Source organism: Tyto alba, unplaced genomic scaffold, assembly GCF_018691265.1.
Source record: "Tyto alba isolate M040663 unplaced genomic scaffold, T.alba_DEE_v4.0 Super-Scaffold_46, whole genome shotgun sequence".
Classification (NCBI taxonomy): Eukaryota; Metazoa; Chordata; class Aves; order Strigiformes; family Tytonidae; genus Tyto; species Tyto alba.
This window is the reverse complement of record NW_024881322.1, coordinates 112,353-138,139: the sequence shown is the minus strand read 5'-3', so window position 1 is coordinate 138,139 and position 25,787 is coordinate 112,353. Positions and strand designations below refer to the sequence as shown.

General features: G+C 45.3%; 1 protein-coding gene across 4 annotated transcripts; it reads right to left on the bottom strand.

Moving 5' to 3' along the window:
• Positions 1 to 789: 789 nt before the first annotated feature.
• Positions 790 to 25,375, bottom strand: NR1D2 (nuclear receptor subfamily 1 group D member 2). 4 transcript variants are annotated; one of them, XR_006166819.1, is made up of 9 exons: positions 25,112 to 25,375; positions 21,605 to 21,865; positions 19,496 to 19,584; positions 18,426 to 18,570; positions 16,178 to 16,794; positions 12,330 to 12,515; positions 8,252 to 8,462; positions 7,575 to 7,718; positions 3,806 to 5,605 (listed from the first exon to the last, which is right to left on the bottom strand). XR_006166819.1 is itself a non-coding variant. In XM_042806325.1 (8 exons), the coding sequence occupies exons 1-8, from the start codon at positions 25,125 to 25,127 to the stop codon at positions 3,567 to 3,569; spliced, it is 1,722 nt and encodes a 573-aa protein (XP_042662259.1). In that variant the 5' UTR covers positions 25,128 to 25,375; the 3' UTR covers positions 790 to 3,566. The 4 variants fall into 4 exon arrangements, 3 of the variants coding, with proteins under 3 accessions (XP_042662259.1, XP_032852635.2, XP_042662260.1); XM_042806325.1 differs by lacking the exons at positions 3,806 to 5,605; positions 7,575 to 7,718 and adding an exon at positions 790 to 3,763; XM_042806326.1 differs by having other exon boundaries at positions 3,796 to 7,718.
• Positions 25,376 to 25,787: the final 412 nt, after the last annotated feature.

Genomic DNA, 25,787 nt, shown 5'->3' with positions numbered 1-25,787 from the left:
AGTAAGGCAGGCAAACAGGGAAAAATTACTTGTGGCCCATCCAGAGCATCCCAGCAGAAGCTCTTCCCAAGGACCTCCCAGGCCCTGGGACCTCCGTGGCTCATGGCCCCACTCATGGGGGCTCAGACTTGGTGGCAATAAGGGAAGCCGTATGCAAACATGCCACCAGAGAAAACACGCCGAGAAAAAATAAAGCATTTTTGTGCTGGTATTTCTTCCAGTGCTGGCAGTCATAATTTGTTTCTGTTTTAATTTGGGGGGCATTTGTTTTGCTTTGTTTTGTTTTTAAACACCAATAGATACAACATTTCCTGGTGAAGCTTCTCTTATCTCCTAAAAGAGCTAACACTTCAAACTAGGAAATTAAGCTGGAAAAATCACACAGATCTTTGCCCTTCATATGCTGTTTTCCATCCACCTCTCTTATAACCTGGCTTTAAGACTGTCTTTACCAAAACCAAAACCATATCCTTTTTTTCAGTTACAGAGTTCTATTCTTGAAACTAACGAAGGTGTTTAAAATAACTATCTGTTTTAATGACACTACCCAAGAAATTCCATTAACTGTAGTAAATGAAGTGCACCAGAAAACCCCACCCGGCCACCTGGCCGGACAGACCAGTATGGCAGGCAGGCTGAGATGTGGGCTCCCAGCCACCGCACCAGCACAGCCCCCGTGGCCTTACAGCAGCTGATGTTCTCATCCATTACTTCTGCTTTGTTCCTCTCAGCATGCTGTCCTCCCCTCCAGATTTCACACAGAAAAATACAAAGAACACAGAAGCACAGTTTAGCTTGCTGACATAATGCCCATATTTAATCTTTTAAAACAAGAACAAAATCAAGAATAAAATCAAGAATAAAAATTTCATTTAAGTCATACAGTACATTAATCTTTCAGCAATGACCCAATCTACAGTACTCAAATGCCTGGCATGAAGTCTATTATCTCAGCGTTTAACAAGTGTATAACCAGTGACACAGTAAAAGAAGAGCTCACAATACACAGCTAACACGATGAGTTTAGATTTTCTTCTGAGAGTCCAGCTAGGGTTTGTAATATGTGGGTCACTTTTGAACCGTACTTTAATCAACTTTTTTGTTCAGTCAATCTGTTTGGGGCTTTTTTTTCTGTTATAGGAGTCTTTCCATTATGTACAGGAAGATTATTTCAAATGAAACTGCACAAGTTAGAATATCTATCTATAGGCATACATGGTCAATCTAACTAAAAATTTAATAAGCAGTAATTACTCAGTCCTGGTTATACATTCCTAAAGGCTTAATAATACAGTTTTAAGACAAAAAAAAAAAAATAAAACAAAACACAACAAAACACAGTTGTAGGGTGCCAATCTCTGTAAGAAACCTCCCTCCCTCCCAAAACAACCAAGGGTTAACTGTACTTTCCACATTTGAAATGGGGTCTACAAAGAAGTTGTTTCAGCTCCTAAGTAATACAAAACATGTGACTGCGTCCTTTCTCAAGTCTGAATGGTTCAACGCGTAATTCAGTGAAGCTCTCAAACAAATAATACTGGTAGGATGCAGACTGTTAACAGAAATTAGGACAATATGCCCCCATAGCGCATTTGGCTATCAAAACTGTGTGTATTAAGGGGCTGTTACCCAGTGGTTGCAGCAGCTTGAGGCAGGAGGACAGCCCTCCCTGCAGCAGCTGCCGAGCAAGGGAAAGGGTGGGTGCTTCTGCTCCTCAGCCACGGCCAACGCCGACTCTCCCCCAGCTCCTGCTCCTGGCCCGCTGGCCCACACTCCTCACCAGCTCCTGCAGGGAAATCCCCAGCCAGAGCCGCGGCGAGGAGCAGCGCGGTGGCTCTCCGGCCCCTGGCCCCCACTGCTGCGGGCACCTGAGCGCCAAGAGGCATCACCCTCTGCAGAGCAGCGCTACCGAGGGGCACCTCCAAGGTTAACCAGCTCAGGGGCAGCGGAGCACCTTCCTCCCACATGAGCAAAAATTAAACATAGCTAATTAACACAACCGCTTTGACTTGTTTTAATCTCTCTTTTCTGGTGCTAGGTCCTGCTACAAATGGAGAAAACCCATAGGCAGCTGTTCTCCTACATGGAAAAGCAGCAGAACCTTAAGCCCTGCGGATCTGCTTTGTAATTTGCTACTGGCATAAACAACAACAAAAAAAAAGTCCCATTTGGTTGGTTGTTTTTTGTGGTGTTTTTTTAAGAAAAAAAATCCAGACCATCCAGCGCACCTTCTTTGCACACACACACACAGGCACACGCACCAATGGAGAGCGCCAGAACAGGCATGGGAACCACAAAGCCCAAACTCTGAAAAGACATGGGGAATCTCACATTCCTGTTTTCAATTCTTATTTAGCAATGAAGCAGCAAAAGGATGTATTGCAAGAAATAAACGGTCACAGAACACACATATGCCCAAACGCAACCATGGACACATTTTTCCCTTTTTTTTTTTTTTTTTTTTTTTTTTTCTGATAGATGCTGTTATTCATGTGATAGTTTCTTTCTGGCTGTGCTGAAGTATTTGAAGAGCATCTGGTGCTTCTTTAACCTTTATCAGAATGTAAGAACCTCAGTGGCAACAACCAATCTCATTAGTGCCACAACTAACCATCTCCACTTGAGATTCTCTATGAACCCCCTCTGGAAGTTAAATCTGACTCTGCCCCTTTGGTGCCACTCTGTTTTGTTTTTTGTTTTTTGGGTTTTTTTTTGTTTTGGGGTTTTTTTATGTTTTTTTGTTTTTTTTAATTAACAAACACAGCATATTAATGCAAATTTGCTGTTTTCTAAAAATTAGAAATGCTCAGATAATTAGTTCAGCAATATGCAAAGTGCATCTATTTGGTTCTTCCCATCGATCACCTTCTCTTCTAAGTTTAAATTCCTTCACAGTTTAAAATATTGTGAAGAAATTATATGTATACTTTATGTATAGAACTATTTATATACATACACATATATACACACAACTCTGTACTTTATATAGCCATAAACACTCATTACTTAACTATTTATATTATATACACATGGCATGAACACACACTTAGTGAGAGTTGGTGCAGGCTGAAATCATTCCATCGGGTTTAATGGAATAACAGTGAAATCATGAGTGAGTTACCAAGAGACACAGACATACACCTATTAGATAAGTGAAAGACAAATTACATCAGCTCTTCCATTTCCCTATTAGCACAGGATTGTTCCCACCCTATTCCATGCTCCGTGTGCACATACCCAGCTATTTTGCGGTCAGTTTACATGAGAGGGCAGTGGTGGTTCTTTTTCTAAATGAAAGAACAGTCCATATTTACTTGGGCTCATTGCAACCTCTTCTGCAGAAGTGCGGCACAGCTGGGTCTGGATGTCTTGGAGGACTCTGAACGCTGCACCGCCGTTAGCTGAAAGCACCTGCTGAAGCGTTATTGCATGGTTATGGGACATCTATCCATTGTTCACAGTCTGTGAATTCTCTCTCCAACAAGTGGTACAACTGTATAAATACATATTTTAGCACGAAACAGTTTAACACGAGGCAAGTCCAAGTACAAGTGAGACCTAAAGGCCTATGGGTGAACTTTAAAGGCCAAGAGTTCTTCAGAGTGCATGTTGTTTAAGGAACGCAAGTCAGGTAATTTTAAAAGAAGTTTTGTGAAAATAGAGGCTTCGTTTGGGTGATTTTTCATGATTAAGGTCCTTAATGCACGGATTAGTGTTTCCTGAAGTGCCTCCACAGAGTTGACATTTTCTATTCCGGAGCGATCTAAAGAAAAGAGGGCAAGGGGAGGAGGGGAGGGGAGAGGAGAGGGAGAGAGAAAAAAAAGAGAAAAACAGGGGGAGGAGGAAGAAGACAAAAAAAAAGACTGAATGGATGTAGTTGCAACAGAAAGAGCCCCCGCAAGAATCACTGATTAAATTAACAAGCACAAGAAAAATTAGATACTTATGCCAGAAGTTTCAAACCCACATTCTAAAAGTCCTGCGAACACTTTTTAGCATCAACTTTGTAGAGCATTAAGCTCACGCCGAACCGGCAGCATTCAATCGCCTCTTCTGTAATCACTTACTCATGTTTCCAGAAAAGGACAGATCAAAGCACATGTTTAAATACTTTGCTGAATTGCAACTTTCAACACAAGGATAGAGACAGGGCATACAGAAGTAAAAATTTCAAACGTTTCTCAAGGTTGGACACAGAACCCTAAACTTAAACTGGAGGTTCATGTTTGAGGAGGAAATCCCACACAGGACAAGTCACACCTGTATCTGCAGAGCGGGATCCCCAGGGGCAAAGGGAGTACAAGCTGTGACATGACCAGGCACTATTTCTGAATGTGTTCTGAAGCACTTAGAATGAAACATGATGCACCCAAAAATTCCCAACTGAGGAAGAAAAGAGGAATTTCAACATCAAGAAAATATTACGCTTTCAGATACTGCACTCACCCCATACCCAAAGCATCTCTTTCAAGAGAGTGATATTTAAGAACATGCTTGTTGTCCTTAGATGGAACCTAAGTAAGCAGCTCAAAAGGATGAATTTTTAAGCAAAACATCTGACCTAATAACCATGCAGGGTAGCTGTTTTTTTCCAAGCCGTAGCCTCTCTTAAACGCTATGTAAATTCGGCAGGGTGCATACATACACAAGTGACAGACGCGAACAGAAATGTGCTTTGATGTGTACATGTACTTAAGCACTTTGCAGAATTGGGACACAGAATGACAACAGCTTTCTGGAGTAGCACTGAGTCAGATCGTACAGTCAGAGTGGGAATCCCTTCCTTATGCTGTCCGTGGCAATCCAATCAGACTTCTCAGGTCAACAGAGTCTAGGAAGTCCTCCTGCATGCATTCAGTGCAGTTCCCTACCGCTATGGGAAAAAATTATTATATAATCCATTTAAGGATCCACCTTGAAGCAGATAATCTGTTTTGTTCCTTTAGAAAGATTGTTCCAGAACTTTCTACTCTAACAATTAGGAACTTTGATATTAAATTATGTTTATTAGCACATATTCCACTCTCCTGTAAAGACGCTCCATCAGCTTTGACAGCTGTCCTCCAGGAGAGCACAAGTAAAGAGATGCCTGTCTGCCATTATTTGTTAAACTATCTATCCCACTTGCGTCCCACTTTTTGCAAAACCTTTAGGTTTGCTCTACCTCGAGCAGGGATGATGACATTTGCACAGAAGAGGAGAATAGGTCAGATGAGGTTTCTCAAGAGCTCTGTAACAGTGACAGCAGTACCGCCTTGCCTCTGAAGGCAGAATGCAGTTCCAGCCTTTCCTGGCTACCTCAGTGGAGTTACTGCAGCCTCTTCTCTTCCATTAGCCCAAGTCTTTCTTCTCCCTCTCAGTCTACTTCCAGCTGCTCCCAGTAGCCAGCAGAAGTTTTTAGCACGACTCCAATAAGACAGAATAATAGCGGGTGCGTATTTCATATTCTTCTACCGCAGGGCATCACCCGCAGTTAAGAGACCATCTGGTCTCTAGGGCTGTATGAACCACATTCATTCAGCTTTGCTTCCACCTTGCTTCTTCCTTCTCCAGTGCCCATGAGCCATCTTACTATCTCCCCCGCATCTTCAACACATCCAGCAAACTGCAGCCAGAGGCAAACCATTCTTTTAATTTTGGAATAGTACCAAGATAACTCCATAGCACCACCAGAAACACTCTCACATCCCCACTATACAGCCCTGCCTTTTATTTGCCATGTGACACCAAAACAAGCGGATGTACAGTTACACGCACTCCTTGCTACCACCCCTACTTCATCTTTCCACATGTTCCAACTATCCCTCGTAAGAGCAATTATTTATCCAGTGTTATGTGGAGATACTTCTGACAAGTGTTCTCCCAGCTAGCACTATTTAGAGACTTATGAACATCTCTTTTTATTCCAGTGGCTTTTCTGAAAAATTTTTAAACAACTTAAAGTCTCTTTAAAAGATTTTTAACTAGTGCAGCGTGGTATGTCATATTCTGGATGACTTAATCAGGATTCAACAGTCAAACACTCCTGTCTACTTCTGGAACTGATGTAAACCTTGACTACTATCTTCCTTTCAATTTTCTCTTGAGTAACTTTCACTCCAAGATGAAGAAGCCTTAACGGCCTTATTCTTCCACCTTCAGTTCTTCTTCCAGTTACAGCATCTTTTGCCTTTGCCTGCATCTCCATGTCATTCTGATGCTCTTCCCCAATTCTTGACCCTTCTCTAATTAAGCTCTGCCTCCACCTTATGGGGAATGACCCTCCGGGTCATGCTTCTCCTTGAGGGGTGGGGTGTAGGGGATCTGTCTTTCAAGATTTGTTTAATCAACAGGTGCCCACAATCCCTCAGTTCTACAGGCACCTTCTCCTGGCAAACCCTCACACTGCCAGCATCTTCCCCAGGAGCATTTTTGGGGGCACTTTTGTTCTTCTTAGGTACCTGTTCGAGCGTGAAGCTTGCTCACTCACTTGTGCAAGTAACAACTGCAGCATTTCAATTCAGTTGCAAGCTACAGAATGAAGTTGATCTGAAAATCGCTGGACTCACAGTGACCATCAAGGTTACTACTGTGTTTGGAACACAGTACAAATGCAAGTTTGGGCCCAAATGCTGAAAAACTAATGAAGTTGTACTTTATAAAACTCTAGAAGTATTTTGTGATGATGTCCAGGAAGGCTGTGATCAGACTGCAGATCAGATCACAAGGTAGCTAAGATAGGTAGCAATAATGTCCAAAGCTATGATCTGAAAAATCCTCAGCAGCTACAAGAAGCCTGAATATCAAACACATTCTCTTTTTGTTCTATTGCATGGCTCTAACATTACATGCTGTACACGTTACAGACCATCCTTAAGCTAAGCCCTACTGGGAGCTAGCAACAGCACAGAACAGTGCTTAAAAGGCTGGGGGGTGGGGGCTGGCTCTGCACTAGCAGCACAGTTAACAGAACAGATACAGCCACTTGCATTCAAAACAGGTGGCAGAGAGATTGTGACATTCTAGGGCCCAGCAGCTGAGCAAGCAAGAAGAGTGGCTGTAGCCTAGTTACGACATTGCACCAAGAGGGAAGAGGCCTGGTTCTCTGTCCTTATTTTAAAGGTTGTCTCCAGTACTCGTCAATTTAGTGTCTGAAAGATAAAATATGTAAAGCCGTGTCTGGAAAAGCAACTCTCTGCTACCTGAATATTTTCACTAACAGACTACAGTGCCACACTTCCTTCACACTGCTATTCACTCTGGCTTTTGAAGCTTGCAAACTCTGTACCACCCTCTGCTCATTACCACCGTTTACAAACTGGAGAGGCTACAGCTGCCCCATCCTGTGCTATCACATTTCCGTTAGGCCACGCACAAAGCTATTAGGCTGAACTGTCCTACCTTGTTCACAGTGGCTTCATGTGCCTACAGCACCACGCCTGAGGTGCCCCTCCCTGGTAAGAAAGATGTGGGTCTAAACCTCTCATGTGGAAGAGGTGCACTTATTCAAGAAGTGAGTGGCCCCCAAATACTGGCTTGTTGTATAAGCGGGCACTACTAGCATTCCTGCTAGCTACCTCTAGAGAGCTCCTTACCCAGCAAGCAGGGATTCTGCGTCTTGTATTCCAGGCATTATATGCAGAGCTAATGTGCCTAATTTGAGGCTTTAGATAATACTACAGAAGTAGGTGCTTAATCCTTCTTTGAATCTGGGCCAAGATGTTCTGTATATCCAGGGACTGAAACAAGATACGAGGCTGGTGAAGATGTTAGTGGATTGGCAGACCTTTAGCAGCAAGAAGTCACAATGCAGATGAATAGGGCTTTCTTGTTGACATAGCCAGAGATCAAACTGTTGGATTTAGACTTAAGATAGGCAATAGCCTTCAATGACAATACTCGAAAGTAAAACCACCACCATATCCCACGACTTAGGCTGTGCAAGTCAGGACTAATTTCACTGATGCTGTCCTGTAAAACTCAGCTGCGTCAGACAAACAACTTCTAAATGACCACTGGGCAGCTATGAGATGTATTTTTGCATTCTATAGAAAGTAGTAGGAAAATATAAGCCCATTGTCACTTTTTTCCAAAAGGCAGCATTGGAAAGAGCAGGTATGTAAAAGAGTAAATTACAGGCTGCTAGTAGGCTAAAACCTACACTAAATTGCACTTAGACACGAAATAACAAGGTATACATTCTACAAAAATATTTTAATAAAGAGCCAGGATCAAAATTTGGCAAAGGTGCAAGTTAACTTTCTCTCCTTACCAGCAGATACCAGGACAACCGCTGTAAACAAACTCATTTCCTCATCACTAAGTTGCAGGGCATTTAGTTTCTCACTAAATTCAAACATTGAGTTGAGCAGATCACCAGCTCCCATTGAATGCAAGTCATCCACACTGTACTTCTTTCCACTCAGGAAGGTGACAGTACGTTCCTTTGCATCAAACAAAGATGCAAATCGTACCATTAAAACCTGGTGAAAGAAAAAAAGAACAAGAAAAACAGATAAATACAGGTGGGTTTCTAGAAAAGCCAAAGAAAAAATTAAACCTTTTAACATCATTCAAACTGTCTCATTAACCGCTGTACAAGCATTCTCTACAGAAACTGTCAGCATGCTATTGAGCTGTAAAAAACAGTGCAAGCTCTGGCCCAGTAGTCTGAGAGAAACAAGTGAAAAAATTAGCGAGTGGATGCAGGGGAGTGGCTATGGCACATAAAAGGGAGGAAAATTAAAATTTAAGCCTCAGCCAGCCGCAGTGACGATGCCATTCATACATATGCCACGAGGACGACTTGCTTAAGCCACCGAACAGCCAAAGGCATACAGAGCATTAAAAGAAATGTTTTCTTGGCCACACTTATGAGGAGCAAAATGAAGGTGCTAAACCAGATTCTTGCTTGGCGTAAACTGGAGCAGCTCCATTAAAACAATGCTGATTTACACCACCTGATGATCTGGCCCACTAGGCATTCTTTGGGAAAGTACCATGCCGCATCACTGTACCCACAGGAATGTTAATGAGCTCTGACAGAAGGGAACCACACGTACGGCCTTCAAAAGGCTAGGGAAGCAGGGCTTGGAGCGGCACCTGGTCTGTAGCTGCAGCTGGGAATACCCCGTTGGTGTAAGCACCTGGGCTGGAGCAGTTGACATGTGCTGAACTTACCCCTCTGGGCTGAAATTTCTCTTGTGGTTTCTCAGTCGCACTGTGAAATGTTTCCCTCTGGAATGGCTTGTAAAGTTTCATTTGCTCATGTTCAACCACTTTAATTACATTTTCAAGGTTTAAGTTGCACAGAACAGCCTTCTTATTTGGAGAAAATGAACCAACTGGCATTAGTTAAAACTTCAGACTTGCTGTAATCTCTTGGTGTGACAGTCGTCTCTTCTCACTTACCCTACATAACTGCATTAATTTAAATGTTTACTACAGATGAGAGAAGAACCAGGTTTTCAGCAAAGCCTAGCGCCTTTGACAAGCTTAAAAAAGGAGGGTTCAAAAAAAAATAAAAATGTCTGAGAATTCAAACACCACTCATGCAGATTACATGGCCTGCCCGTAAATTTTAACAGCCAAATGACATGCAGCAATCTTGATGGACACACGAGCACTATGTATTATTCACCTTTGTTGGCTAAGCTATATGTCCTTTGATGACATTAACTACAGAGTGCAGAAACCTAGGCAGAAACCTAGGTGCAAAGCCCTCAGAATACAACAAAAGGAGACAAAGGGCAGACAGACAAAGCTGAACTTGTGCATTAGCAGGGACCCACCAGGTACTCAACAACCTTTCAGTTCAAAGGAGTATTCCCCCTTACAGAACTGGCCTTCAGAAACATGAACTTTAAATGATAAGAACCAGTATTAACACTAGTATTCAACACCGAAGCCCGTGAAGCTGTGTTGACTTAATACTGAGGCAAAGATCTCACCTACAGATTTCAAAGTCAGCATTCTAACCCAAGGAAGAACAGTTTAGACTATGGTGTAGCACAAGATTGATTCACCCTGTTTACTTCAAGCCAGACTCCTATTTGTGCACGTTGAGGATACACCTTATCAACCCTATCACTCGACCACAGCAATATAAGCACACAGAAACCTCCACACAGGCAAGTGCTCGCTCACTTCCCTACCACCTGCAGCCAAGTTACCAGGTTTGGGAGTCTGTGGAGAAACTGAGTCACTACCCCAGTGGATCCAAGGGGCTTGTTAGCACTACCATCACCTACATTTGGAATGGAGGCTTGTGGAGGTGGGGGAGGACCCGCTCAAATCCACTGGAGTTCCTTATTTTATGCTCACTACAGTTTCTGAGCTGGCTCCCATACAAAGGCATGCAAATACCACCACAATATACTGAGCTCCCCAGTACTGCCAGTTCTAAGTGGACCTTTTAGCTTAGATGTTTGTGAATATATATACATCTATGCTGCTTCTGTACTAACAGTGTCTCCATGCATCTTCTCACCTCCGAACAAACAAGTACTCCTTGAATACAAGCTGCTGGTAAGCACAGTGCCAAGACAGCCACACACTGGTACCCAAGGGAGCCAAAACAGGCTTGGAGGCATTACTTTTACTCAGGTTCTTCTATTAACATACAGATGTTGAGATATCCTAGTTTAGTTACCCAGCAGACAGAAATGACCTTGCATGCATCAGGCTTTCAAGATGTTTTTGTCTCTATTGCAAAGGTTTCATTAATCCTGTTTTTGTTGTTTTGGTTGGTTGGGTTTTTTTCCACTGCACTGCAGCATTATTTTTTGTGGGATTTTTTTCTGTTGCTAAGATGCCACATGGGCCTTTAACTACAGGTACCAGCTCACTAATAGAAATCATTAATGTTTCTTATAAATAGGATAAGCATTCAGCCATACATTATTATTAATTCCTCTGGATATAGAAACCTTCTTACCAGCAGTGTTTGTAACCAGCAAAAAGGGATACGAATGAGGCTTGAGAAAAGCCTGAAGTGAAGAAAGTCCAAGACAAAACGTTTTACTTGCAAAACATGAAGTTTTGGCTTTACATTATAAGAACAGTTCAAGCCTCATTTTCCACCCTCCTCGAGGGCACTGGACAGTAGACCACTTTGCAGAGGAAGGAACCAACATTTTTGTGTGATGTGAACAGCAACGTAAGAGGCTGTAGCTGAAGAAGTGAAAATACAGCCCTTAGCTACAGGAGTTGTAGATGAGTATTGAAAGATCAAGTATAATGGCAAAAAATACATGACAGCAGAATGGAAGAAACTCAGGCACCAAGTCTTCCAGTATAATTTGAACCTTCCAACCCAACAACTATCCATTTTAGAACCAGGTTGTATAAATACAGACAAAAGACCCAACCCATTACATGAAAAACGTCTTCAGTTCAGGTAAATATGAAATCCAACATCCCTCTTTGAAAGAATAAATCAAGTAAACAAGAGCAAAAGCAACACCAACACTGCCCTCCCCAGAAAAGCACAGTAACACTGAATACCTGGGACTTCAGCTCCTCTGGCCCTCTATGTTTAAACTTCACATCTGAATACTTATAAAATATGTGCATGTTCTCCAATAGACACAAGAGTCTGGAAAAGCAACTAAAGCCTTAAGTGAAGGTCCCCTGCTGAAGGTCACTATTAAAACAGCAGCAAGCTCTCTGGCATCATGCCCAATTTAATTCACATATGTGTCATGCTCACAAATGGGTGAAATTAACCACAAGGACCTGGTGGGGTTAGTCTGGAGTAAGTCAGGGTGCAGCTGGTACATGGTATCTACGGAGCTGCAGCAGTACACCTCGTTATCAGTGTTACTGCTTTGGAGGTGGAGGCTTCAGCAACCCCCAGCTGCCACCAAAGGCTGGTGGTGACTGGTCAGGATGGATGCTCTGGCTTTGGCAGGGAGCACAGTGGCAGATGGAAGGATATAAAGAATGACAAACACATTCCTCTACAAAACTTGTAAGGCAACAGATAGCTTTCTAAACCATCCACCCTTCCAGGTGCAGTCTACTCCTCTCCACTCTAAGCAAAGGCAGCTAACAAAGTAAGCGCTGCTATACAAAACCAAGAAACTCCTCATTAGTTATTTATTAATGTCCAAGGAAGATGAAAAGGTAAATGGGCAGAGCACTCTTGAGCTACTTGGAAGAGGGACAGCTCACCAAGATTTGACCAAACAGAAGCACTGGACACCACGAGTTTAAGGACAGCTCAGAGCTAGCATCCACAAACAAGCTGGTTTTGCCCGATATAACCCAGTTCTATTTATTTTTGCTCTTAAGGGGGTCAGACTGATGCACAGCTTGTCAGGTACACACTAGACACACAGTGGTCTCACCTCAAAGGTCCCAGCCTTCAGAAGATTAACCTGGTCATGTTGGGAGAGATCTCGGAAACCTGGGATGCGCTTGGCAAACTCCACCACTTCCTTCACTGCAGGGGTAAAACTCAGGGAAAACTCTTCCCAGACTTCATGGCCAGACTTGTTTGGGTCCACATGTGGAGTCTTACTCATTGGGCAGACCTGATGTTTACAAAACATACACAGAAAACAACTCTTAAAGATCTAATTCCAGATACTGACAAACACTTGAAAGAAACAGGTTTATTCTTCAAGAATATTTTGGAATAATGACGCATGGAGAAAAAAAGTATCACTATTCATCAAGTCAATTCCCAAAGCAACTGGATTTCTCCTCTTCCCTGTGAAACAAACAATTAAAAACCCCATGGCAGTCCATTAGCAACCTGTTTCTGAATTTGCTGACCTTGGAAATGCCAACACTGTTTATAGCAAAAAAGATTTGAGAGAACCCAGGTTCTGCTATTCTTCCCTGATGTCACTCATGCCTGATATCTGCATTTCTCTTACTTGTATTATCCCTGTAATCTCACAATTAATCACAATTTCACAATCAATAAACTGTAATCTCACAGTCACTGCCACATTCATTCTCACACATCTTTCTTGTTTTGCAGGCAACTAAAAGTGATTCAGTTGAGGTGACCAAGGTGTCACCAGCAGAGCAAGGAACCCAGCCTTGGTTTCCCAAGTCACAGGTTTACACCCTCATTACCAGAACCGCCTTCCTCTTCTATACGTTTGCTTTTATTTATATCACTGAAGGAGGACTAAGGAACTGGTATTCCAATTTTGCTCAGTCACAAGACAACAAAATGCTTTCTTTTATACAAACATAGTGGGTTTTTTGTAAAAAACTCTGAATCCATTACAATGAGATCAGAGGTACCAGTCAAGGCTGACTGCCAATAAACTCCCTCTGTAAAACCCAACCAGATGCTCTGAGATATTTTCAGTTCTGCTTTCTAAAATTTACATCATTTAATGAAGTTTAAACCTTTTAATATTCATTTCACCTGTCATCATCAAGGATGAGAATTCCTTTAAGTATTCCTCACAAGTATACTAAATGGTGTACGTTATCCTACATAATTCCAGCAAAGCAAATAGAAACAGTGAAATAGATTAGTAATTCCTCAGAGCATTGCTGCTTCTGCAGGGCATCTGGAATCTCATAATTGCCTAGCAATTCTTTGGGTGGAAGGTCCTAAGATCCATAACTAAGATCCATTACAAGAATATATTCAACAGGTATTACACACACATGTGTGTGTGTGCACGTGTGTATGTATTTGACAACAGCTAGGGAGACCAAGATGGAGATCAATTGATATACATTTCTGGTTCTGGTTTTTGGTTTGTTGTGGTTTTTGTTTGTTTGGTTGGTTAGTTTTTTTTCTCCTTTTTCCCCCCAAATATCACTTACTAACTGGGTGGTCAATATGGAGAAAGCTGTCCCCAAAAGACAACAGAATTGCAGATTTCTTGATTCAGCTGTGAATCACAACATCATTTGTGTGTCTGAAGACAACGCCTAAAACCAAATGATCACTTGCGGGATAGACTGAGACCTTCTCCATAAACTGAAAATCATTAAATATTTTGGGAAAAGGAAATATCTAGGCACACAAGCAGAAGCATAGCAAACACTAACCACTGCTTTGTCCATGACACTGCAGCAGTTCACACAGGTACTGTTAAAAACACAGTACTCTCTGAAAATAATCTCTAGTTCAGCACCCTGCTCTGAATTGGACACAAAAAGCACCTCAACTTCTCATCCTACAACACTTTACCCTAACCCCCAGGCGCTCAGTTCCAAGGGAAAACTGCCACTTTCACCCACTGTGTATTACATCTAAGCTCTCTTGAGAGACCTCTGCCCAAGAGTAACAGAATCATAGAGTATCTCAAGTTGGAAGGGACCCATAAAGATCAAGTCCAACTCCCTGCTCCTTGCAGGACTACCTAAATCTAAACCATATGACTAAGAGCATCACTCAGACACTCCTTGGATTCTGACAGGCTTCCTAGGAAAGCAGTTGTCAGCTTCTGCAGTCACCAGCTCTCTTTAGAGGAACCTCTTCAGGAACAACCTGTTCTGCTTTTCTGGTTGTGGGGGTATTGAGTGAAAAAAACAAACCCCTGAACCAGTCTCTGTACTGGTTTAGAGTCTAATTACACTCCCTTACTGCTCCTGACTCATTTTGGTCAGATCCTGCTCTTACTGAATTCTCCAGCAAAGCCCTCATTCATCTCAGGGATATGGGGAGGGGGGAGGCCTGCAGCGCTCTGCTGGATTCGGTTCTGTTTCCTCATCCTTGGCTGTGCTCAACCTCCCTGCTGCTGCTGTGCACGGGTCAAACTGACTGGTTGGGCCTCTGCAGGCAGCACCACTCCCTGCCTGCCCATACTGACGGGTTTAACCTCCACCTCTCGGGAGTGCCAAGAATGACGTCGTAGTGACTCCACATACTTTCCCTGCAAGGAAGAAAAGTTGAGAATGACTATTATTTGCCACGTTGCAGTGTCCAGAGTCTGCAATTAAGGTCAGAGCTTGATAGGGATGGTATGGCCCACATAAGCACTGGCCGAAGAAGAAAAACAAACAAACAAAAAACCTCAAAAAAGGAAATCCAGCATCAAAACAAACAGCCTTCACTGTGCAGACTTTCAGGGGCCTTCAAGAACCTGTGAAGAATCTTTACAAATTAGGAGGAAGAAAAACACTGGCAGCTCGAGTACTTCAGAAAGGTCAGGGGCTCGCACTTCTCAAAAGGAACGCAGGATGCGAACGAGGATGTAATGTTCTCTCATCCCAGGCAATTCCAGTGATAAAGAGCAGGGCAATCTATTTTAAGGGGCTTATAGAACCGGTTGCCGGAATGGCAGAGAAACAGCAGGTGCAGGTGCAAGGCAAACAAGAGGGACCTGTTAAGGAAAGGAAGAAAAAAACAAACCACAAAACAAAACAAAAACCAAAACAAACACCCCAAAAAACTCATATGCAAGAACACAGGAAACATCCTTGTTAAGAATTCAGTGGGAAAATGCTCTAGCGAAGTCATCAAGAAATGTGTTCAGAGCCTCACTTGTGCAAGTCCTACAGAAAAGACCCCGATCTTCTCTCAAGCAGTTGAGCCGTGCATCTTCCTCCTGTCTCTGTTCAGATCTGAAGATGTTCTAGGGGAAAAGGATGCATAGCCTCCGGGTCCCACTGAACCTGTATTTTACACTGCCTGTATCAGAATCAGCCTATCCCCACTAAAACAAAACACCATCTCATCCTGTCCCATTCCCTTCCCCCCTCCCCCCCCCCCAAAAAAAAAAAAAAACACAGCAAACAGCCTACCCAGCAAGAGAGATTTTAGAACATAGAAGCAAGGCGTGCAGACTGGTTCAAAATCCTAGCCCTGAGGTTTCACCCCATAAAATTTACTCTGAATACCTTTAAGGAAAATACATTATATCTGCCTGTGTTGATTATTTTCAAGTGAAGGTTTCAAGAGGATCGAGTGTAGAAGGGAACTTACAAACTCCTAACATCTATTTTCATTTTTGTTAAGCCAGTGAAAAACCCCATGATTTTTCTTCAACCAACGCTCTTTGACACTGGTCTACTTTCAGTTTGCTAAAAGCCAAGCCAAGAAACCACATCACTTATGATTTCAAATCCTCTGCACAACTTAAGCCATTACTCTCCTTCATCACAATTTGTGCTATCAAACCTGTGTCACTATGCTACGTGTCAGCAGTTGTGCCAACTGTGTGAAGCTGGATCACACCCATCACTAAGTCAAATCAAACAATTGATATCAATATACCAGATGCATTCTTCCTCCAGTGCTGCAAGAGTAAGTGGCATTCTTGTTTGGAGAAAAGCCATCTTCTGGGATCCTATCACACAGTCGCTGGGTATAACCACTGGCGAAGTTCATACAGTGGCTGTTTGTGAAACACATGGTGTGCCCACTTGGATAGTGCATTGCGCTTCTCCCTTTGTACTGTCCGCCAAGGTGCTGCTCGCTTTCAGGGTACTGAGGGCCACCAAGCCCACTAACACAGCGCTCGCTGCTCAAGATGTACTGCTCCGTGTTCTTCGACACTCTCTCCCCACTCTGGGGCTGCATCATCTCTGCTGGGTTTTGGGACTGTTCTTGGTTGTACATGAACGTGTCTTTGTGGGCCCTAGTGACCATACCAATCACTTCTTCCTTAGCCATGTCAGCGCTAGGAGGGGAAGAAGGGCTTTTGATGGTTTCCCGCTCTTGTTTGGGCTTGGAGGAAAGGTCGTCTTGAGGTGCTTGATCCTGATGTTCTGTTAACGCTTCATTGGGTAAGTGACCACTGAACTGACTGTTCATCATGGTTTTCATGGCACTCTGCATTTCAATCAGCATCCTCTGTTTTTCACGTTTAGGAATGCGGCCAAATCGAACAGCTACCAAGGTGGAGAAATGAAAAGCGGGGAAAAAAAAAAAAAAAAAAGTCAATCATGAAAGTGTTAACAGCAGACACAGGCATCAAACTGAAGCAAAAACCAGCACGCAGGCACACAAAACACACTCCCCAAAAAATAATCTAGCCTTTTAAGGGAAGATTTTAACTACTCTCACCAATACTACAGCAGGGGTACTACCACAGAAGTCAAAGAGCTTCCTGGGCATAGGACAGGCAAGAGAGATGAATTATGTGCTGCTATTTACAAACAAAGAGAAGGCAGCTCTGAAGCACACAATCTCTAAAGCCTCTTCCCCTTCTGCTACAAACCTGGCTATGGACTATACACACAGTTGTGCGTGTTAATTAAGTATCAGGCTTTAAGAGTGGATCAATTAAATCAGTACAACTTTGTTGCCAATTAGATGAATTTAAACACAGTTCATATCATACTTGAATATAAGCTCTACAAGACAGCTCCTCATGGACCAATTATACAACTTGCCAAAACAATTAAGAGAATCAAAGCTGAATGAAGCTTACCTTGGCAAAATTTTCCTGATAACTCTGCCTCGACAAGGACACTTTCTGCTGGCAAGGGGATGGGCATCATTGTGGCTGCAGCCCTTTTGACCCTGTCCTAGGGAATTTACAACTGCCTCTACCACCCTGTCCAACCACAGCCTTACAAGGGCCTATAACCAGTTTCGACTGATGTAATTATGTTCACGCAGTAGTCCATCATTAATGTAACTAAATCTCTTTCATTAAAGCAGGTGCAACCTTATGCGCAAACAAGCGCCTAGGGGATGAAATAACTCCTATGCACAACAAGAACTCAGAACAATTATTTAAAATAAGTTTTAACACTCCACCCATTAAATTATTAACAGCCAAGATTCCTAGCTCTTGCGAAATAAACACGCAGAGAAAATTAAAAAGTGAAACAGAAGGAAGAGTTCTGGTTCATGACAGTAAGTTGCAGCAGACTAATGAACTACACTTTCAGCATTACATTTTGAAAAACATCAGAAGTGGATAACCAGCAAGATGGTCAGAGACACAGCTCAACAGTACCCTTTCCTCCTTGCTTTCCCCTTCGCTCCAAGAAAAGAAAAGAAAGGGAGGAAAAAAAAAAAAAAAAAAAAAAGGAGCAGATACATATGCTTGCTCCATGCATCCAAACCTGACTATTTAGGCTCTAAAATGCTTACTCTAAGGCTATCAGCTTGGGCAGAACTCCCTTTCATTGAAAAAGCAACAGTAACAAAACAAACAGGTGAAGAAAAAAAAAAAAAAAGAGAGAAAAGTCTTGTTCAGATTCAGGCAGGATACAGCTATAAATATTAACTCATTAAAACAAAATTGAAACTCTTTGTTACAGCGATCCCCCTAACAGACCAATGCATCAGCCCCCAGAGGAGAGAGGGCAGCTCTGCGGTCAGTATTACATTACCAGTTCAGGAGAGTCACAGAGCAAGAAGGCAAGCTGATCTAAATGCTCTCAAGCAGGGAACCTGTCCCTGACAACACGGCTGCCTACATTTTCTGCCATTAAGACCATTAGCAATTGGTTTGGAGGTGGGCAGCAGATTCCCACTTAGAGGATCACTGCTCGGCAGAGGAACGTACCATCTCTTGACATCCCAACAGACAGGCATTTTTTGAAACGACACTGCTGGCACCTGTTCCTATTCATTCTCATTATAGAGCAGTTGTTATTCTTCAAGCACTTCTTATACTGAATGTTTTGCTGAATGCTTCTTCTGAAAAAACCCTGTAAGAAAACAAAAAAAAAGACCCCCACAAGTATTATTACAGCACGTCAAAGATTCACCTCTCCACAAGCACAGAAAACCTCACTGCATTTCATGAGCTGCTTCAGAGCCATCAGCTACAAGTGATTTTAAAGAACTTGCCACTCCTCATGACTAACTTCCCCTTCGTGTGTGATCTGCATGTAACTCAAACTAGTTACGATTTCTAACTACAGAAGATGCTAAGTTGTTCCCTGCATAGTCAGCACCTAAGAGCAAAATATCTCCAGTATTACCTCTGTCACTGTACTGACAGTTTATCATAGGAGATTGAGGGCATATCACATCAAGTGCAAAGATGAAAGTCAAAATCAGATCTTTTGACTTCAATATCCATAGTTCAGTAACAAAACCATCCTGTTGCACCATATGACCTTCAAAGGTGGTTCTGTCACATAACCCTGAAGTTGATAAACTCCCTCACAGAACATAAAATTTGCAGTGTTGAAATATCAGAAAATACAGATCTACTGATGCATGAACGTGCAAGCACCCAGTTCTGGCTTTCCCCATGGTAAAGAATTGCCTTTCCAAAGCTGTTTTGTTCTGTGTCCCAGCCCAGGCGACAACTCACACCTATCTCGTAATACAATTAACATTCACATGTCTTGCATGGTATGGTCCTCACCACCTCTGTCTCCAGTTCTTGTTCTCTGCCATGCAATCCAGGGTCAGGTCGGATTGGACAAGGGGCAAGAACAGAAAGGACTGCAGAGTTTGGAAAATGCTGTGTATTGCTAAGTGGTTTGCCTTTTCCTACAAGTTATACACTGTTTGAAATTTCTCAGATTTAACAGATATTTTTTTAGAAGTACCACACCTTTTCCCCTATGGGGAGAACTTGAGTATTTCACCAGCAGAAAGATAAGCAGAAACATAGCTCACCTTGCAGCCCTCACACGCATGAACACCATAATGAAATCCTGAAGCAACATCTCCACAGACTTTGCAAAGAAGAACCATGCCATTAAATTCTAGAATCAGAACAGAGAAGTCAAGGATATAGAAAACCAATGACAACTGCAGGAGCGCGTTTCCAGCTTTCAAAACCTGGACTAAAAGCAAAATGTGTCAGGTCATTTCAACATGCAAAAAAAAAAAAAATTCAGCAGAGGAACAGACAACAAAAATGTACAAAACCCCTGAACAGTTCAGAAGGTACCAGTGCAGGGGAGGGGGGAAGACAGACAAACATGAAGCACTCAATAGAACAGGGAGAAAGCACGCATTCACTGGACTTTCAATCACAGTAGCATTGTACTCAACTGTAGAAAAAGAAAGTCTGCTTACATTTACACACATTTAAAAGGCCCTTTTAGTTAACTAGGCCACCAAAGTTCAGGTTCAGTGTGTTTTTCCATCAGGACAAGTAAGCCCATACAAAGGCTACAGTTTTCCCAACAAACATATTTTCTTAAAAACATAAATATTAAAGGACACTTTATTTTATTATATATTGTAAACAAGCCATACACTCTTACCTATTTGATAACAGTTTAGGACTGGTAACTCAGTCACATCTACTGTACACAGTAAAGACTACTTTACATAGTAAAGACTACTCATTTGAGTGCATATCCAGCTAGGGCATGCTTGCACCCTTGAACTCAAAAATATCTTCTCAGCCCTGTAAATATGCTCATGGTTTGGTTTTTTTTAATTTTTTTCCCCATCTATTTTGCTTCAGCTTGTCAATAAAGATTTTTCTGTAAGTCCTAAGTGCCAGTCTAACATAGGTTTCACTGAAGCCAATGGGAATTTTAACAGTGACTTCAGTAACCACAAAGTTACCTTAACAGTGAGCAACAGAGACAGCTGGAAATACTTCCACAGAATCATAATCTACCAGAGAAGTAATTTATTTGACATTTGGGTTTCATTTGTAAAGAGGAACTGAAATTTTTTTTAAGGTTTTGAAAAAGAACCAAACCACAAAATTTCCTTTTTTTTTTTTTTTTTTTTTTTTTTTTTTTAAACATTTTTCAGCTCAATACTAGCTCTGTTTATCTATCTATCTGTACATCTGAACAGTTTACAACAGGTTTCATCTTCAGGAACCTCTGTCCTGATACAAAAAAAAAACCCTAGTTGCTAGGAAATTTTTAAGAGGAAACAAAGGTTCTTACTAAGAACTCAGGGTAGGAACACTTTTTAAGGAAAAAAAAAATAAAACAAAAACTTTTAAGGTAGAACTGTTAGGATACTTATTCTAGCTTCGTAACAACTCCAAATGATAAAGTAATTCTGCCAACAAAATAATTCAGTCATCAAAAGACTGGTCTAAATTCTAGCTGAGTGTTTGCTGAAACACTCATTCCAGTACTCAGTTTGATTCCTGCTCTTCCAAAATTGTTCTAATAGTTCTTTATTGTTGATCTTCTCTGATTAGCAAAAAAAAAGCGTGAAGCAAACAGTGGGAGCTAGATTGTTAAACGCATTTTAAAAGACTTTCATTCCAGCTTATGAGTACTTTGGGTTTTACATCCACAAATTAAGACTTGGAATCAAAAAGATAAAGGTTCCAGCAACACCTATGTATATATATATATATATACTGTTTCGGTAATTTATTTTGTTCCTTGAAGAAATTCGAGGGGAGGGAAGCTGAATGGGCAGAGGAGGCAGTATGAAAACACAGAGAAACCTGATTTGCAAAACAGGTCCATAAATACTCCTGAAGGCAATTTCTGATTACTGTTACCTTTACTTCATTGCATCTTTTTAACCAAGTGTTCAATTTTTATTAAAATCAGTTTTCACTAGTGAAAATCTGAAGCAAAGCCGGACTGTATTTATGGACTGTCTGCAGTCAGCCGCAGTGGGACCTCCATCTATTAGCATTTGTATGGCAACACCATAGGTATTACCCTACATATAATGCAAAAAGATAAAAATGGAGGCTTTGCTATGTGCCTTCACAGCAAGCCACACGGAGGACCTGGCTGCAATAGATCAGGGGAAAATGGTGTTTTCAGGAACTGGCACCAAACATACTTGTGACTCCATTATGGCCTTTTGTCAAACCAGCAACACTCGACTGGTTTGTTTTAATAGTCTCCTCCAGCCGATCGCTCTTCGGTGCCCCATCAGAGCCCTCGCTGCTCCGGCCGTTGCAGCTGCTTTCCGAGGAGGAGCTGTTCGGAGAAGATGGTACAGGTGAAGAGGATGACTGGAAACCGCTGTCTGAGCTCTCGCTGTGACATGAGGCTGGGCTAGATGCTGAGCTTGAAGAGCTGATGTAAGCTATCACACCCCCTAAGGCAAGAGGGAAAAAAAAAAAAAAAAAAAAAGGCGGCACGTAGTGACATAACAAGCAGACATGCACCGCTGCCATGTGAGCCACGCCATGACCCAGCACCACCAGACCCAGCCATCACGTGTGCCTGGGTGCACTCCTTTCCCTCCCTCCCTCCAGCTTGCTTCTCTCCATTCCTTCCCAACAGCTGACCTCCCAGTCGGACCCTGTCCCCTGCGCCTGTCTCGTCGGCCGCCTCCGATCCAACAGGAGATGAAATGGCAGAACCGAATGACAGAGCCAGAAGCCACCGTGCCAGCAGGACGGGGCAGCGGGGAGAGAGCACAGGGCGGCCCAGGGAGGGTTTACCTGGCCACCCTCCCAGCAGAGCTCGCCTGGAGCCGCAGCGAAGCCAGGATCTTACAGCTCTGTGGAGCCAGAATGCAAACAAGCTGGGTTAGGGACAGAAATAGGGCAGAGAGAAAGACTTTATGCAGGCTACGCGCCAGAGACACAGAAAGGAAGGGCTGAGAGGTGCTCACGATGCAGAAGGGAAGGTGGCAAGGGAGAGAAATAGCACTTCAGCCTAGTTAGAATACTGAAAGTCATTTGTCCAACTGCAAGCCATTGTAGTGTCTCTAGCAGCAGCTGAACTCTGACTGCCAGGCTGCTATTTGCAAACAGTCTCTGTCCTGCTGCATCTTGCAATCTGACACACTTGCGAATCCCTCAGATGAAACAGCTTTTTGTCCTCAGGCAGACCTGGGAGCAGTTCTAGCTTTTCACAGGCTCCTTTTTCTTGCTTGTAAGCAAGAGAAATTGTTTTCACTTCATTAGGGTTTGTCTCCAAGACTCAGCATTTCAGAAGTCAATATAAAAACATGTGATATTTCACACAAAAATTTCAACAGTGAAAGCCACGCAACTGCTTAAAAAAATTACACTCAGCATCTTCTCTGGTTTATGCCTGCATTGTTCTGTAAAGTCTCTTCACAGACCACTCAGGACATTGCAGCAAGGAACTCCACGCACCAGTAAGAATTAAAAACTTTAAAGTGGCTGCGCGCTGGCTTCCTTTGGGGGGAAGTTTGAGTTAGTGTTTAGTTAGTTAGTGGGAACTTAGTGTCAGTTTGAGTCCTTGATGAACTGTGTTGGCATGGCAGGTCGGGGCTGTAGCCCCTTACATCAGCCATCGCCTCCTCACAGATAAAGGCTGTTATGCCCATTAGACAGCAGTGTTACACAACCCTGGAAGTAATCACTGCTTGCAGGTAGAAACTCAGCCTTACAAATTGTCATTACTTTGATCAGCTAGAAGAGTCCTCTTCGCATTTCTATGGCAGCTTTACTGGCCCATTTCCTCTCTGACGTTTAATTTTTTTTTTTTCTACCAAGGAAACCGCCACCAACACCCTCACGAGTGCGCAGCCGAGGAGCAAGCCACTGGCAGAGCCACCGCAGCGCAGATGCCGGACCCAGTGGTTGTGCAACACGTGCGCTACCCACAGGCTGCTGCTCACGTTCCCGGACACCGGTGCCCCTACACCCCACCACAGATGCCATTCCCACGCAGATTTTATTATTATTATTATTACTATTATTAGGGGTTTTTTTTTTTAAGAAATCCTCCATGCAGCGCAGCACGCATCCAGGATCAGGTTTTTGGAGGAGGGTTGGCAAGGGGGACACGGATCCCACAGCAGCACGAGATTAAAAGACACCATCCGACACCTGTGCTACTGTAAGACAGCACCAATTTGACAAAGGTCCTGCTGTCCCCCAGCACTGCACGTGCCTCTGCCAGGTGCCAGGTCAAAGCTCGCAGGCCACCCGGTCCAAGGGAGGCACTGAGTCTCTCGGCAGGAGCCACGCTTATCTGCAAGGGGCAGAGCAGGGCACGTAAACACGGCCCCTGCAGGGAACTCCACGTTTCTCCATGCTGCCACCTCACGCCACTATCTTTCAGAGATGCTCTTTTCCCTCAAGGGTAACGCCAATGTCGTAAGGGAGCACGGAGAGGGTATATCCATGGGGGTTTTCACTCCTTGTCTTCTAAAAGCCTGAGGAGCCCCAGATAGCTAGCTGGGCTGCTCCTGTGCCACAGAGAGCCCAGCACTCCCATCTGTGTCCCAACCCAGATTCCTAATCCTGTTGCTGTTTTAGAAGCTCCGCTTCCCCATGAGCCCTGGTTTTGTCCCATCAGCAGATAAAAGTTGGGTCTCGTAACGCAGCACAGGGCGACAGCTCCAAAGAGCACCGGCACAGCCATCCCTGTGGGCACACACCGGCACCCCGACAGGGACCCCGGGGTGCTCGGGGGGACAGGCGGCCCCGGGGCTACCAACCGGCGGGGCTCTGACGGCTAAGAGAGGCGCTTCTGGCGTCATGCAGAGCCACGGGGACCTACCTGGCAGGGAACTGCTTAAGAGCGGAGGGGGGGGGGGCACCGTAAGGCGCAGGCATTCCGTTTACGCAGAGGTTTGGGAAGTTGCAGTGACGCAGAGGCTCGAAGGAGGCTTCGCGTTATTAACTGGTTGCCCCCCCAACCCCCAAAGCGGGCGCTGCTGCAGCGGGGGCTGCCCCGGCAGGCACCCCCGTTAGCCCAGGCGGGCAGCGGGGTCCCGCCCGGCCCGGCCCGGCCGCCCCTTCCCCGTTACACAACGCCACCGCCCCCGCGCACCGGGCCGCTCCACGTGCGGGCCCCGCGCCCCCGCCGCAGCGCGTGTGCCCGTCAGTGTGTCCGTCCCGTCCCCTCCCGCCCCCCCCCCCGCCGCCTCCGCGCCAGCGGCACAACGGCCTCCCCCCCCCCCCCCCCCCCCCCCCGCGGCCTCAGCGCAGCGGGGGCGGAGCCAGGCGCCGCGGGGGCGGGGCCGCCGGCGCCGCAGCGGCGCTGCCCCCCCCCGCCCCACGTGTCCCCGCCGCCGCCGCCCCGAATGTAGGTCACCAAAACAGCGCGCGGCCCGCCCGCCTCACGTGTCCGCGCCGCCCGCCGCCCCGCGCCACCGCCCCGGCACTATTATGCAATCCGCGCGTCACCGCCCCGCACGGCCAATGAGCGGGCACGCCGCGCGGAACGTAAACACAGGGCGCACATGGCTCGCCCGGCGGGTCCATGTGAGGGCAGCGCGCGGCCGCCCCGGCCTCCAGCGGGGCCTGGCCGCGCCGCGCTGCCCCCCAACCCCCCCCCCGCCACCCCCCCTTTCGCCCCGCACCCGCCGCGCCGATCCCGCAAGCGCCCGCGGGGGCGCGTCCCCACCGCCGCTTACCCGCGCTGACTTCCATGGCGGCCTCCGCCCGCAGGGGCAGGGGCGGCGCCGCGCTGGGCTCCGCCGGGCTCGGCACGGCTGGGCTGGGCTGGGCTCCGCTCCGCTCGGTCGCTGCCTCCCCAGCTCCGTCCTCCCGCCGCAAGCCCCTACATACGGGCGGCTGTGCCCGTCGCCTGTCAGCGCGGCGGCGGCGGCAGCTGCCCGTCCCCGCCGCCCTCCCCTCCACAACAAAAGCGATCGGGAGCCGCGCAGAGTTGCGGCACCACCGCCCGCCCCGCCCCGCCCCGCCCCGCCCCGCCCCGGCGGCCCCGCCCCCGCCCGCCCCCCTCACCCAGTGACACACTTTCCGCGCCGCCCGGGCCCGCGGGCGGGAGCGCTCACGTGCGGCGGGCGCGTGCGGCCGCGCAGCCTCTGCGGGTTGGCAACCAGGTGCGCGCGGAGTGTCCGTGCGTCCGTCCCCCGTGTGCCCCGACCCTTTGCCGGGCGGCTGCGGGGGGACTCCCCCCACACCCCTCCAACACACACACGCACGCCGGGGCCCGGGCCGCGGCTGCAAGCGCGAGTAACGCGGCTGCAAGCGCGAGTAACGCGCCCGCGGCGCCGCGGGGCACGGTGACGGGCGCCGGTGTCAGCATCCGCCCGCCGGGCATCGGCAGGAAATGCCACCGCTCTGACT

Excerpts from the sequence above, each read along its gene's own strand:
- NR1D2 (XM_032996744.2), bottom strand. The coding sequence starts at position 21,944 with ATGGCAGCGGTGCATGTCTGCTTGTTATGTCACTACGTGCCGCCTTTT. Across the intron at positions 18,571-19,495 it reads ATGCGTGTGAGGGCTGCAAG|GGTTTTTTCAGAAGAAGCAT; the intron begins GTGAGCTATGTT and ends GTTTTCTTACAG. Across the intron at positions 3,764-8,251 it reads GGTTGTCCTGGTATCTGCTG|ATCGCTCCGGAATAGAAAAT; the intron begins GTAAGGAGAGAA and ends TCTTTTCTTTAG.